Source organism: Genypterus blacodes, unplaced genomic scaffold (genome assembly GCF_046128005.1).
Source record: "Genypterus blacodes isolate CSIRO-AG114 ecotype Tasmania unplaced genomic scaffold, CSIRO-AGI_Gbla_v1 ptg000046l_1, whole genome shotgun sequence".
Classification (NCBI taxonomy): domain Eukaryota; kingdom Metazoa; phylum Chordata; class Actinopteri; order Ophidiiformes; family Ophidiidae; genus Genypterus; species Genypterus blacodes.
The window spans coordinates 486,549-502,996 of NW_027466859.1; the positions used below are offsets into that span (position 1 = coordinate 486,549).

Here is a 16,448-nt window from a genome sequence, read left to right on the forward strand (position 1 = left end):
GGGCAGAGTCTTACTCCTCAGCGTGTGTGTGCGTCTAAGGGAGGAGACAGGGGCGGAGATTTCATGGAGAGGGGCGTTCAGGGGAAAAAGTGAGGAGGCTGGAGAGAAAAACCTCTGCTGGCTGCAGCTTGACTGCTGTGGCATTCACATCACAGTGCTCATGTGGTAACATCCAGTATCACTCGGCTTCCCCTGCACATTGGCATACATCCAGGGCCGTAAGTAAGTAGAGAATACAGGCAGTGTATGTATGCCTGAGAGAGATAAGTGAGTTTGCTGTTTGGAGGGGAGAAAACGACTAAAGGACCAGAGAAGTGTGGAAAGGAAGACGCAAGTGAGGCAGAAAATAAAGGAAACAAATTGTGAGAAAGGTTAATTAGTTGACTGGAGACTACAAATCCTCTGATATGGCAACCATGGAAGCACTGGAGTCAACAAGTGGTTTTCTGGAGCCACAAACTCTGACTGAGATCTCAGACGATGAGGTCAACCTGCAGCATTCAGATGACGAAGACATAGCTGTCGCCGCAGAAATGAAAGAGCAAACCACCGTGGATACAGAAGAAGATGTGGTGGAAGATAAGGATGAGGCGGCTAAGGCAGACCCGCAGGTGAACGGGGTGATGGTGTTGACTTTGCTCGACAAGATCATCGGAGCGGTGGATCAGATTCAGCAGACCCAGAACAGTTTGGAGGCCAGGCAGCAGGAGATGGAGCGTTCTGTGACTTGCATCCAAGGCGAGCTGACCAAACTCACCAAGAGCCACAGCACCACTTCCAACAGTGTCAGTAAGATGATGGAGAAGGTGCGCAAGGTGAGCGTCAACGTCAAGACAGTGAGGGCCACACTGGAGAAGCAAGGGGGCCAGATCAAGAAACTGGAGAGCAACGAGGCCGAGCTGCTGAAGAGACGCAACTTTAAAGTCATGATCTACCAGGTGAGAGTGTTTCCTCATTACAGTGTGTGTGGGTGTGTGTGTGCATATGTCAATGTGTGTATGCGGTTTGACACTGAGGTATGAAATTGTGCACATGAAACAGGCATGGGTGTGGCACAGCGGTGCAAACAAAAGCGTTAGTGGATGAATGTGCATTAAAGTGACTGCCGCATCTCATCACAAATCATTAAATGGTGTGTCTAACACCAACACAAACTAATTAGAATTTCTGTTTAAGATCTTAGAATATTGTTTCTAAAGAGACCATATATGAGAAGGTAAAGTTAGATATGAAATAATGCTTTCACACGTTGATACATGAAATGAACTGGAAAGTAATGGCCAGATTTTATTATTAAGACTTTGAATTTGAGCTCAACACGCTGCTGGCAAACGTCCAAGTGACTCATCATCACACCTGCTGAGTCTAAAAACACACAACTCACGCACGGAATTTTCAAATACTGATCATATTCATATTTCTCTCTCTTACCTGCAGTCCTTTGAAGTGTGCCTCTGATGTCTACACACTGAGCATTAACAATAAAGCTTTTAAGGTCATGTTTAAGTTGAATGTATCTACTTAAATAGAATGACGAGGCACATCTGCAGCAATGGAAACAAGCGAAAGATGCATTACTCATTCATTTCATGATTCATAACCATAGAAGCCTAAGCAATTATGTTGTCGTGTCTGGTAATACAGTGCAGCACAGGTGGAGAGCCTCACAATGGCATGTGGCACACAGTAGTCATGGGTGTGTGTGTGTGGGATTGTTCTGCAGCATGGTGTCATACGGGCCCCAAGCACCTCGACCCCTCACTCTCCACACTCGCCCCCCCCCCCCCCCCCCCCCCCCCAGAAACGGTACACAGTACATGCGTTCAATACTCTGTATCCACTACAAGTGCTTTTCACATACTTTCCTTCCATAGCTCTCTCTCTCTCTCTCTCTCTCTCTCTCTCTCTCTCTCTCTCTCTCTCTGACTTAAGAATACACTACTTTACATGTGGCCAGGCCAACCTTGCTCTCTGTCCAAGTCAGACGGAATCCATTCGGAAAGTAATTTCACTCTTTCCTGTTTTTTTCTTTTTTTAAACAAAGATGGAAAATACCGCAACCATGCTCAATGCCCTGTTTAAGACAGAGGAGTGTTAGGGAGAGAGGGACGGGACAGGAGGGTGTGGCGAGCGTGGTGTTGGGGGGCTGAAGGGCAGATGTTTCACTTAAAAGACAAGGAGTGTGTTTTTTTTTTCTTTCAGGGAGCAAAGGGGTGCCCTGTTTCTTTTTTTAGCCCGTCAGGCTGCAGTGTGATGTGTAATAGCTTGCAGCTTTTTTTACACAGTGGTGCGAGAACATTCAGAGTTTCCACCCTGACTCAGACATCATGGCTCGCTCTCTCCTACTCTCAGTCTCTCCACCAGTGGGGCAGGAGGCATCTTAAGCAACCCTGACTGTCTGCATATGAATTATAGTGCAGTAATGTTAATCTAACACACATGCACGCACATCTTGCTTTTTTATCTGCCAAACCAGCACATTTTCTATATAATGTGGTGCAGATGACTTTTTGAAGTCAGAAAATGTCTATCATCACGTTTGGAGGAATTTGGTGACTCGATTGTTTCTCAATCTGATCGCAGCATAAATCTGTATTTTAATTAGAATGTGATGAAATGAAGAATCTGAAGGCTGACAGTTTCCAATACAAACGTCATGAAATATGACAAGTTAAAAAACAGGCTGAGGTTTAGCTTGCATGCGCTGCTGCCTGAGCCCTGTGGCGAGAGAAACTCCCTGGGATGCTGATCTCTGGCGCCCTCACTAACTGAAAACACTGGCTCTGTTTATGGACACACAAATGTGACAGAACGTTTAGTTTATCTTGAGTTAAAAAGCCTAAATTTTCAACGTTTCTGTGTCCCCCTCTGTTGATTGTTTTGAAAATCAAATGAGACAATAACAGCTTCTCACTTCATCAACTGCAGCTCTGTAACTGTAACCTGGCATCTTATGACTGTGTCAGCACGTACACACACATGGAGTTACGCTTTCACTCTGTGGTACTGCAACAATATCCAAAGACATGTACACATGAAGCAAAGATCTATTCCAGAGAGAACAGCAAGAGTAAGAGCCAAGACGCTAAGTTCTAGTGGAACAACAGGAAGTATGTGCCAAAGGGCAGAGCTAGGAGGAGGTGTAGATAAAAATAGATAGATAGATAGATAGATAGATAGATAGATAGATAGATAGATAGATAGATAGATAGATAGACAGACAGACAGACAGATAGATAGATAGATAGATAGATAGATAGATAGATAGATAGATAGATAGATAGATAGATAGATAGATAGATAGATAGATAGATAGATAGATAGATAGATAGATAGATAGACAGGCTTTTTTTAATGTAGGTCGACATTAGGTATGAAGATGTTCATGAAAGAGTGAACGAGTCTTTAACCCTTTTTAAGGATTCAGCTTAAGTAGTCCTTCTTCCACAAACAGCTACAAACTTCAGGGTTTCTTTGTCATGCTTGTCCCTGTGCTTGCTGTCTCTCTCTCTCTCTCTCTCTCTCTCTCTCTCTCTCTCTCTCTCTCTCTCTCTCTCTCTCTCTTTCTCTCTCTCTCTGTGTGTGTGTTGTAGAGGCTGAGCTGGCTCAGGGAGTGGACACAGCACGAGGGCTTTGGATTGAAACACAGACTCTTTCATCTCTGCTGTCAAGCTGCCAGCCTCACAGACACACAGTTTCTGCTTTCAGCCTGGTTTCCCCTTAAGATTGAGGATTCTCAACGCTTCATACAATTATGTTATCAGATAGGGTGTCCCGTATTTTACTTTTTGATATTTTGTGTTCCAGCTACCCTCATGATAGTCCAAGCATAAAAGCCATTACTGATTTTATGTATAGATGATGAACATCATGGCAGCAAGAAGGAAGACCTTTGTAACAGCCCACCTACTGAGATCCAACCACCGGAACAGAGGTGACTTACAATCACAAGAAGCTCAGTCAGTCCGTCAGTGGGCAGCTGTCCTCCACTGGGACTGTTTATGTTGTAGTTTACGGCCTCTCTTACATCAGTAGTGTGTGTGTGTGGAGTGTGTGTGTGTGTGTGTGTGTGTGTGTGTGTTCCTGAGCTGTACAGAAGCAGACATCCTCATATCACACAGTTTTATTTCCGTCGGAGAGGAAGCACCTGAGCGAGTGTCAGGCCGAGCACAGAGCTGAGACAGTGACATAATGGATAGATCACTGAAATAAGGGAAGCAGTGTTTGTGTTTTCCTCTTAGGCTTTATTACCTTTACATGCACAGAAAATTCAGTAATCTATTCTGTTTCTACTGTCCCTTCATTCTCTTATACCTTATATCTTAGCTGAGGTTCCCCTTGAAATTAAAGGGCTTCTGTTGCCTCCAGGAGAGTTGAGTATGAACTGTCTTGTGATTCTGTCCTCCTTTGGTGCATTCACTGCCTGTTAGCCTCTGTTATTTCAAAATCTTGGTTACGGCCATGATCAGTGCCATCCTGCTAAGTCACTGTTTGTTCTTCACTCTATTACATGAATTGCCTTCGGGCTTCAGTGTGACTGGGTATCACATGTGGGCGCTTCTGTGTTGATGGAATAAACCCCATTGTAACATAGAAACAGAGCCTTTTGGCCTTAACATATTATAAATGACAGGCAGCCAAGTCAGCTTGTGGTGGAATTCTGTGTTTCCTGTCCAAAATTGTCTGAATATGGACCAGAGCCTGTCTATTAAGTAAGGGTTGTAAGAGGGACATAAGAGAAGACAGGGAAGACATGGGCCCACTATGCCCTGGTCCTCTCTGGCTCTTCTCCCTGAGACAGGTCAGCAGAGAAAGAGGGAGAATGTGTAGCAGAGTGACCCAAGCGCTTTCATCCATTCATGCGTCCTCTCATTAGTGGAGGTGGGTGGTGGTATATGTAGTGAAAGACAAAGTGGAAGAAGAGGGTGCCGTCTATCTACTTTGTCCAGGGAGTGGATGGGTGTGTCGGGTAGAAGAGCCAGAGACCATATTTAGACAGCTGATTCATAGCACAGGCATCCCCAGGCCTTCCGCACTAACCTCCTCCTCCTCCTCCTCCTCCCCCTCCTCCTCCTCCTCCTCCTTCTGTGGCACGTCACTGCCCTCTTCCTCCGTCCACTCATACACCCCCACACACGCCCAGACTGCACCTCTACTACACTTCTCTCTTTTCATTTGTTGGTCTTTGTTTTTGAGAAATCAGATGTCTTGATATGTCAGATGCTGAGTTGAAGAAGATGAAGAACTGAAAGAGAAATATGCAGAAATGATGAATCTTGGAAATAAGAAAGTATAAATCAAATATGAAATCAAATATTACAGATCTAGAGTGCAAATCCACTGCATTCTGCAAGATGCTGCACCTTTTATATTTAATGTTATTAGCTGCTAAAAATCTGTTGTTAATCCTGTGATATTGTTCTTATTGATGTGCTTGACTGGAATATTAATATAATCACAGACAGGCCTATGTAAAAATTCCTAAAATGTATTGTCTTTATGGCTCCTCCCTCCATCCCTCTTTCATCATTTCTTGACCTTCAAAGGAATCAGGAATTTGGGCAGAAGACAGAACAAATAATCTGTCTTCAATCATCAGCCTCTACTGTGCTTTTACTTTACTCAGACTATCAAACCGCCACACTCTCACTGAGATCACCTGGCGAGTACTTTAAACCAGAAGAACAGACAAATATTCTAAAGGTACTTTTTTGTCTATTGTGTTTTGGAATATATCCCAGAATGCATCACTCTTCCTTGTGAACTTGCTGAGCCTTAAGGGTAATATAGTTGAGAAAAACGCATTCATTGCAAGCATCATTTACTCCTTGATATTGAAATTGCACAAAAACTATTTTTCAATCAATGATCAATCGATCAATGAGTTGTGACAAAATTGGTCTTTTTTGTTTTGTTGTTACTTTGCTCATTTTCGTCATACTGTAATTGTTATGGAATACTGTGCAGAATGAATACATCTTAGTTTAAACAGTGCTTTCCAAATTGTTGTTGTTATTTGCTTTACGAGTAAGAGGGCAAAAATATTTTGTATTGCCCTGTGAAGAAGCTTCTAACTCATTTATTGAAAGAGTAGTTTGGCTGCAAGCTTAAACATTTGAACCATTTCAAAGTCCTGACCCTGGCCAATTCCCACATGTCGATCACTGCTTCCTCTTTCTGTGTGCACCGCTCAGATCCGATTGGCAGAACTCGGATACAAAGATCACATTTCATCCTGGAAGCCCTCAGGGTCCCAGTAATGTTTCACATGTAAATGAATCAGGAGCGAAACCCATCATCCACCTCCAGTCAAACAGCTCCAAATATGGAGATGTTCCTGTTCTCTCTGAGCTCAGTGAGTGTACATTGTTTCAGCTGGGAGCTTCGCTTTGTTGCTGCGCTGTTTTTGGCTTTCGTACAGAAAGTTTGGGTGGCGTGCACGTCAGGCGCCATGGTCACAACGACGCACTGAAGGTCTGATGATGGGGAATAAGTGAGGGGTGGGGTAACATAAAGAGAGGCAGGTAACAGAGGGATATGGAGTCAGACAGAGAAGGGGAGCGCTGTCTAAAAATAGACACTATCACATACTTGTTTGATTGTGAGAAGGAAGGGGCCTTTGGAAGCTTGTGTTCCTGTTTAGTGGATCCCAAATTGAGCTTTGTGCTGATACTCAGGCAGCATTTACACCTCCTATTAAAATACTATCCAGATATGATATCCAGAAAGTACAAAAAGTACAACGGTGAGATGCACCCACATCCTTCAAATTAAAAGCCCCTTAGAGATATAATAACACAGCACGATTTGTATTTATGGTGTCAACTAAAAGCTCCTGTGTCTTCACTTGCAAGAGAGATCAGAGCTTGTTTACGTGTTGGGCTTTAGCTTCACAGAGCCTCTTCTCTGCTTTGGTCTCTTAACTATCTCAACAATAAAGGAAGCATTCTACCACATGCAGTCACACAGACTGGGACACATGACTTTCATATCTAATAACTGTTTGCATATCACAGGCTGGGTAACCTTTTAATCTTTCAGAGTGATAGATTCTTCAGGAATGCTCTTCACATCAAGAGAGAAATTGTCTTTCGCTGCATTGTTTAACCAAAACTATTCTGTTTCCAAGCAACTGTTTTTTTTTTGCCGTATGAGTCAGTTTGGTGACTCATGGTGAAATGTTGCTGGTAGTGAGTACATCACTTATTCCAGCTTTGAATCGAATCAAGATATGGATAATGATATTATAAGACCTGAACAGAGGATCAGTTCCTACTTTCCAAACTTTTTTTTGTAAACCACAGAGTTACACGCTGAACAAAACAATCCTATCCTTGTTTTATTTAAAGAACTTGAGAAAAAACAAACTATACTTTCATTACTTTCATGTGGAGATAGTAAACCTCTCCATGACTGAGTCCATAAGTAGCTTCAGGCAGAAGAAGCAGTGCACATGGAAAGACTGCCGGAGCAAACAGAGGAAGAAGACCCTTCAATTGCAGCTTCATAAATCTCCCTATAAACACGAACCTCCTTCATTGTTATTGGAAAGACAACTGGTGTCCATAGTGACCAAGTCCCTGCAAGTCAAGCGTGGGGAGTGACAGAGGCAGCAAAGCCTCCTACCAAGATAATCACTTCCCATTTTAGCACAACCCTACTGGGCTCAGTTGAAGCAGTAATGAAATTGGAATAACACTCGTGAAAATCGTGAAGTAGAGTCCTTAGTTACTTCCTTCCAAAGGTGTGTGAGGAGGCTTGTGTTGTGGATGTTAGGTTGTTGTGTGTATTAGTGTAATGTGAGCAGGCTTGGATCAGGCTGGAATGGCTCAGTCATAGTATCCATGCAGATGTCTTCACCAACATAAGTAATGATCAATGAGAGGCCCTTGTTATTACCCATTATAGAGTCATGTGTGTGAGTGTTAATGGTGTGTTTATGTGTGTTCATACATGAAAGTACCAGAATACCCTGAACCAAAGCATGTTGGAAAAAAAACCCTCCTAGTGATTGTAGACGATCACAAGCCGTGTCTTGCACTGTGAGCTGAAAGGGGCGAGTGTGAAAACAACACCGAGCTGCCTGACACACACATGTCTGCAGCCGTGGAAACACTTTAAGAAAATGTTTATTTGTGCAAGATTCATGTAGATCCTGTTTAAATAGAGAAGAATTCCTTTCAGGCTTTTCTGGTCTGAAACAATGGTACCTGTCCTGCTGCCTTTAAGTGCTGTAGGAAATATTGGTATCACATGTTGTGTTGATGTGTGATGTGCAGAGTAAAGAGTATGGAAGTTGATGAAATAGGCAACATTTCTATGTGTCGATGGACATAGTAAGTGATGTTATAGGACAAGACGAGATTAGAACCTGAATAGCAGAATAAATAGAAGAGGAAAGGAAAGCTTTAGTACGTAGTATTGTCTCAGAACCGGTTTCTAAAATATGAGCGATCCATCAAATGGTGCAATTCAGCATCACATACTGTAGGCGTTAACAAAGGGCCTATGTTGCACAGCGTCTGGCACACACACACACACACACACACACACACACACACACACACACACACACACACACACAGACAAACTCATTCACGTCTATCACTATTTAGAACGAACACTTTATTCAATGTATTGCTATTAATCTAATCTAATTCATTTGCTTTGAACAAAATTAATATGCCCAGAGTCTCCAAAAACTTCCTGGAAGCAGTGAAGCGAGATATCTGACACAGCAGGCACAGGAGGGTTTGTTCTGCTGCCATGGAGCTGTTACACTCAAACGTCTCATTCCTGACTGATCCTGCAAGATGTCGGTCCCATTGTGAAGAAATCAAGGAGGAAAGAAACAAAGGGAGAGAAATGAAAGAAATGAGGAACGGAATAGAATGGAATAGAATGGAAAGAAAGAAAGAAAGAAAGAAAGAAAGAAAGAAAGAAAGAAAGAATAAGAATAAGTTATTTGCTTTTCTCCAGAGCGCCTCTGTGCACCAACAGCCCTGGTGACTCATCCGTCTCTCCCCCCTCAGGGAACTGTGGCATGCCATCACTTTATATAGAAAATTCTCTCTCTCTCTCTCTCTCTCTCTCTCTCTCTCTCTCTCTCTCTCTCTCTCTCTCTCTCTCTCTCTCTCTCTCTCTCGTGGCTATGTGGAAAACCAAAGACGAGCAGGGAGTTTTCTCCCCAGAGTTTTATATCGTGTGGGACCAACACACTCGTTCCCATGCCGCTCACATGAGAAACGTTCACACTCTCTCTCTCTCTCTCAAACACACACACAAATACAATCCAGAGATGTGTTAGGGTTAGATTGTTATCCTGGTTTGCCCACGTCAGCAGTCAAAGAAGTTCACCTCTGAGATCTGCTGCTGTTTATTGAATCGCTGGAGGGGCGTCAGTGTGTGAGAGCAGCCTCACCCTGCCTGCAAGGAGCCTTTTTGCATATGGTTAAACACTAAATGGTATAGTGTTCAACAGCTCTGTTACCAAGGTGACATTACTGTGATAGCATGAGAAATTGAGGTTATCACTCTAATTCATTCAAAGCATACACAAACAATGTCTAACCAATGATGGTCCTTTGTATTTTGATGATTGTTGTATTACCACATTGCAGTCTTTAAATGATTTCTACATCAGCTTTAGTTTTGCTGTGTATAATAAAGTGTCCAGTCACAGGTAAAGGATCAGTCAGTAATCTGTTGGAGGAAAAGTCAAACTCGGAGCCTGGTTTACATCAGTGGATCAAAAGTCCTAAATACTTCTCTACACAGTGAGCTGCACTTGGCTGACAGTCCAGCCTCTAAGATCTAAACCAGAGCTTGTCTGGAGTATAGTCGGACTTTAGAGTGTGAGTGTAATTAAATCTGAAAAGTGGAATATCTCCATTTTGAGGCCAAGCAAAGTTGAGCTTCCTTCTATCTATCTAACTAAAATTAGCAGTATCATAAAAGTCTCAAGAGTCTTTTTTGCTTTTGTTTGTTGTCATTATGCAGCCAAACAGATCCAAACTCTCATGATACGAGTTTGAATGTGTGTTTAAGACAATCCGTGAGCTGCTTTGAGTACATTTGTATCACCACACAAAGGGAGGTGAGTGGGTTTGATCTTAAAATGTCCTCATTTGCTCCATGCCAGTCATGCCGTAGGGATTTCCCACTTTCCTGGATACACTGGAAAATCAAACATGTGTGTTGTGTATGTGTGTGCCTGAGTGTGTAATACTGTGTGTAATTGAGTGTGTACGTGTGCGCTTGTGCGTGTGTGTTTCCAGCAGTGGGGGAGTTCTTGGTGGTGGTTTGACTTTAAACAGGAAAACAGAAACAGAGAGGGGTGTGTTATAGCGGGACTCCTCTCTCTCTCTCTCTCTCTCTCTCTCCGTCTTGCTCTCTCTCCCCGCCACCTCTCTCGCTCTCTCCCTCTCGCCATATGGCTGATGAGTGGTTGCAGTGTGGGATGATGGTGGAAAGCTTCCACGGTGTGGTTCTTACCCCACAGACGCATAGACTGTACATCCACACAGCCATTCACGTACAAACCACTCACACCCACCCACACACACACACACACAGATAAAAATACACACTAAGTGAAGCACACATACAAAAACATTTAAGCCTTGGATTGAAATATGATCTGTGCATCTGAAGTTCTGGATACTGATATCCAATGTCTGCTCTTGCACATGTACTTGCTACTTAATAGATGCACACACACACACACACACACTCACACACACACACACACACACACACACACAAACACACACAATATGGTAATTGTCTTACTGTATGCTTTGCAAGAGCTCTGTGTCACTTATCTACAAAACCAAACACACGCACACACACCAACACACACATACACAACTATTACATACCTCATGCCTCGATTTTCCACAACTTTTGAGTGTACCTTCCTGTGTTTGGCGTGGCCGCCTCATGGAGAACAATGTCCCATTAAATCAGCCGGGTCAGGAAGTCAACACACTAAGGTGAATGTCTGAACTTCCCCATTACCCTCTTTTCCATGTGCTTAACACGCATGTACACACACAGCGTTCCATGCTGTAGCCCTCCACCTGTGAAATCACTTTGACGCAAACACAAGGCCCTGGGACTTCCCATCCTTAGAACTGGCAGAGTGGCTTTCCCAGAAAAACACTGTAGAGAAACAAAGCTCCTCATCTTAATATGTCATCTATTACATTTGATTAAACTTGATTAATTAAAATTTAAAATGTGTTTGAGGGAGAATGGATGTCTCCTTTACAGGTTTATTTTAAAAATTCTAAACACCCAAACCAAAATGAAAGATAAAGCCACAAACAGACAAACTGAACTGAAACTATTACCACTTAGATTTCCAGTAGAACACAACATTCAAAAAATGTTCCCCAGTAGATGAACCATTTCCATTTAGTATACTACATGTGGTTCCCTCTAATGACTGAATAAAACGTCTTGAGGAAATGTGTTACATTAATATTTATACTCCAATCAGTTTCCATGGCAGCCTCTGGGGGCCATTTATGGAGCTTTATGAATGTCTGGATATCCATATACAGTATATTCAGTAGATACATAATACAGTTGCTCTTGAATGATGAGTTCTCCTTTACAGTTCGGCAAGATGTAATGAATTTACAATGAGGAACATTTTCCAGCAGCCTTCCCCTTGCAGGAAAGGCAAGATCCCTCATCAAGGCCAAGTTTACCCAGGATAATGAAAAACAATGCTTTCATTAAACCAACACAGAAACAAAACACAAAGGACCTGAGACCCCCCCCCCCCCAACACACACACACACACACACAAACACACAAACACACACACACACACACACACACACACACACACACACACACACACACACACACACACACACACACACACACACACACACACACACACTTTGATGCTATCATTTTCCTCTTGGACAGATGGTTTTCCAAGGCTCATCATCCCACATGTGTAATTCCTCAACTCACACGACAGCTAAAAGGTATCTCCCCTTTCCACACCTTATCCTGCCCCCCCCTCCCCTTTCCCTCTTCCATGGTCTTTTGTTCTGGCTTTGGTGTGTTCCTGTTTGGAACATACAAGCAGTGTCGCAGCAAAAAAAACACAATGCACAGAAGTATTCGCCCTCGTGCAAACCTTCAGGAGCCAGTGATGGAAAGAGGAAGCCCCCCCCCCCCCCCGCCCCCGTCCTTCCCTACCATCCCTTCATTAACAGGCTGGAGCATTGTATTTGTGAAGAAAGGGAAAGAAGGGCTTCCTCGTCTGGAATGCAAACAGAGACTGTGGAGACCTGGATGGGTGGGTGGGACAAGGGAACGGCTGGACGAATGGACATGGAAAGGGCCTGTAGTCATTTTGTGCAGGAATGTATCATCAGGGTGGAACAGAGCAGGTGAAGTGAGGTTATTCATACTTTTTGTTGGACTCATACAGAGAGAATAAGCAAACAATATGAACGTATTAGGAAGAGGGAACAATACACAGAGTTCGAATTCTTCAGCAGGCATGATTTTGCAGGAAGATTCACTACAAACCGACTATTAGAAGAAATATGGTACCTTTTGTACAAAGGTTACATTTTTATCTTGTGGTAACATGAGTGAGTTCAGTCATTGGATCCACCCATCAGATGAGATAGTTTCCTGTTTGTGATCTTCAAGTACCGCAAACTCCTGGAGGGAAGAACTAGGAGTCTCAGCATCTCACCATGTTTCCTCTTAGTGTCTCTGTTGTTGTCTCTGAGTGAAAATACACTGGCAGACAGCGTGTGTGTGTGTGTGCCCACACCTTCTATTTCTCACATTTTCACTCCTCTAGTACACAGTTACATTTTCCACTGTCATGTTAGTTACCCTCTGGCGTGACATGAATGAGCAAACCATTGACTGTTGTAACAAATTCCATCGTTATTCCACTGCTGCTCCCACCTCTGTTTAGGCCTCTAATGCTTCTCTTGAACCCCTGATGGTGGTGACTCTTGTTCATGATACTTGTTCATGCATGCAAAGGTGTATATGTATGACGCACTTCTTATATATGAGATGCATAGACAACTACAAATGCAAAGGAACACACACACATAAAGTGATCTATTATTGATGTTTAACCATGACCCAACTCCTGGACATGTTTCTGATGTTAACCTGCTAATTTATCTTACTTACCCGATTTTGCTTCCAGACACAAATGTGCGACCTATGTAAAATGGACTTTAACAAACTATCTTTTGTATTAAATATGCATTCTCACTGTTGTCTTCACCACAGGACGATGTCAAGGTTCCTTCAAAACTCTCCGTCTCCAAATCCTTGAAGGTCCCTGGTGCTGCGTCAGGAAGCAGAGGAGGCAGCTTGTTGGAGCTCAAGGAAGGTGATGAAGAGCCTGGAGAGGAGGGAGGAGAAGAAGAGAAGGCAGACAAACCCCATGTAGAGCTCTCCTCCGACGAGGAGGGGCTGGAGATTGAGGACGCCATTGAGGAGTCCCGTGCCGAGCGCATCAAGCGTAGCAGCCTGCAGCGTGTACAGAACCTGAAGACCGTCTTTTCCAAAGAGAAGATGGATAAAACCAAAGCAAAAACCAAGCTGAACCTGGAGAAGACAAAACAGATGACCAAGGATAACCTGGAGAAGACCAGGCAGAAAACAAAAGACAACCTGGAAAAGACCAGGCAAAAGACCAAGGATAGTATAGAGAAGACCAAGCAGAAGACCAAGGCCAACCTGGAGAAGACGCGTCACAATATCGAAAAGAAAATGGGCAAGCTGGGCACACACATGACCGTCAAGCCAGAGCAGAAGCAGAAACTACAGACGTCCCGTGACAAGGTGAAGAAGGCCTTCACGCCCGACCACACCGTGTACGCCCGCTCCAACACAGCCGTCTACACCGTGCCTCCCTTCACCTTCCATGTCAAGAAGATCCGCGAGGGCGCCGTCGAGGTGGTCCATGGCACTGAGATGGTAGAAGTGTCCCAGGATGCTGAGGCCTTCAACAGGGGGGAAGATGGAGAGGAGGAGGCCGCGGTCGAGGTTGAAATGGAGATGATGAACGGAGGACGAGAGGAGGACGAGGCCGAGGAAGAAGAAGAAGAGGAGGAGGAGGACAGCCACGACGCCCTGCCAGAGCACGAGGATAAAGATAGAGACAGTGACTAAAAGGGGGAAAAGGAATTAGCCAGACTCAATACAATCCTAAACACCAACCCGGAAGTTCTTTTGGAAAACTGAGGAAAAACATTCACTTGACAGATTCGACTTTATCTTATACTGCAGATTCCGTATAAATCAAAGTCATATAGCTTCACAAAGTACTCTCAGCTTTACAAAAGCACTTACTGGGTTGGTTTAGAGAGATGGTTGGTGTAGGAACGCTGAAAATAGAAAGAGAGGAGAGAAAAGGGGCCAGATGTAAACAACTTGGACATTGGGGCTGGACAAGGGGAAGGTGGGCAACAACAACAGCAGTGAGGTGAGACTAGACTGGGATCAGAATCATTCCCCCCCTTTGCATCATTTGTTTTCAACATGTCCTTTCCTGCTTGAATCAAAATGCAAACCACTCACCACTGGTGTAATGGAAAGGTGGATATTACTCATCTCCTGTCCATTGTCCTCCAGCAGCACAAAGAAAATGATCTCATCAACTGTTTGGCTCATAAAATCCCAAGGGCCACATTATATCATCATCAGTAAATACTCATGATAATACTAAAGAAATACTACATATCACACCTGCAAATGATTCTTTCCGCCCCATTTTGGAGACAAATCCTTAAGTGTTATCTATTGACTCACTCTGCTTGATTTTCTAATGATATAGAAACACGATGATTATATTGTAATTCCAAGTGTTTAAATAGCTCACATAGTATTTTTGTATTACATCAGGGAAGATGTCATTCCCTCTTCATCCCTGAGGTAATGTTATAGCTGTCTTCTCAGTATTCTATGCTTTTTGCGCAATATATTTGTGACATTTTCTCTCCGCTTTAAGACAAAACAGCATCTATGAAATGATGTTCAGCAGCAGTAGCAGCAGTACTTAAATGAAAATCTGCAAATAGCGGCAGCCTGTTACATTTCACTTAACAATGTTATTCACTATTAACACGTTTATTTCAAGACCAGAGCCTTCTTGTTAAAACATTGCATGTTGCTCGAAGATGAGCTGTGATAAGGAAACACGTCTCACTAAACTGACCAGCACCGCGCTCCCTCGATAGTACTGTATACCAGTGGTTCCCAAAGTGCGGGGCGCGACCCCTAGCCCCCCTAGGGGTCGCTCTGTACCGGGAGAGGCGCGATATGAATAAGTCCCGCCTCAGGTAAATGAATGAGGCGATACTTCTTCGTCAGGCTGCAGGAGAATGAGCGTCCAGAGAGCCCCCGTCAGACCGATCAGCCTTCCCGTTTTGTTTTATATCGTTCCCCCCCATTACACCGATCAGCCGTCCCGTATTGTTTTATATTGTATCTCCCCCCGTCAGACCGAGCAGCCGTCCCGTATTGTTTTATATAGTCTCTGCCTCCCCCCCCCCCTCCCGTCAGCGGGCGAAGAATTTCTGATCTACAAAAGGGGGGCGCCAAAGAAAAAGTTTGGGAACCACTGCTGTATACTATGGTTTGATACTGCCCCCTAGTGTCCACTAAGCGCCAGTGTATTTCAAGGTATATTTGACTGCATCTTCCCCCCAAAAAAGCCTAAATTATGATTCCATTACAACTGTTCCATGCTTTTTAATAGGTTAAACAGAATTTATGTGTACCTAGCGAGAATAAATTCATAAAAAATGTTTTCATTCATAAATGTTGTTTAAAAGTACTTTGAAGCATAGACATGTCAATCCAAAGTAAGGAATAGGATTTCCCATAACTTTGACCAAAGTTGACCAAAATGTGATCTGTAGTGCTGTTTTCAGTTTCAGACAGTATCATAGTGTTAATTTCTGTATATATTATGAATAACTGCTCATTGCATCATGCTTTTATTACCTGAGAGCCTTCTGCCTTCTGCTACAGTGCACATCTGTGCACAACTTCTTTGATTGAAGACACCACAATAGGACACATTTGCATTTATGCATTTAAACTGGCATAAAGTCACCTTTATCCAATCCGCCCTTTAAGGATGCACATGGTAGACACTTCATTCTTGATTCTGTCAGTGGCTGGATTCTACACATACAGGTGGATTAATGATGCCAATAATGGAGTTCAGAACTGATTGTTTTCTTGCATTCATTTCTTGTCGGTAACTTGTTGTTGGTGATTCATGTACAATAATTCATTGCTTAACCACTAATGATTTAATTAATAAAAGCTATTTGATTCACAGTCTGTGTGTGTTTTTTTCTGGGTTTGGGATTTAGCCGTAGATTCAGTTAAATCCATTTAAATTATCTGACTTTCAGGGCAAAGATGAGTAT

At 43.3% G+C, this 16,448-nt stretch overlaps 1 protein-coding gene across 1 annotated transcript; it reads left to right on the forward strand.

The window, feature by feature from the left end:
• Positions 1–103: 103 nt before the first annotated feature.
• LOC143000356 (caveolae-associated protein 1-like) lies at positions 104–16,356 on the forward strand. The gene is made up of 2 exons (XM_076149647.1): positions 104–938; positions 13,291–16,356. Exons 1-2 carry the CDS (start codon positions 408–410, stop codon positions 14,176–14,178), a joined length of 1,419 nt encoding a protein of 472 aa, XP_076005762.1. The 5' UTR covers positions 104–407; the 3' UTR covers positions 14,179–16,356.
• Positions 16,357–16,448: the final 92 nt, after the last annotated feature.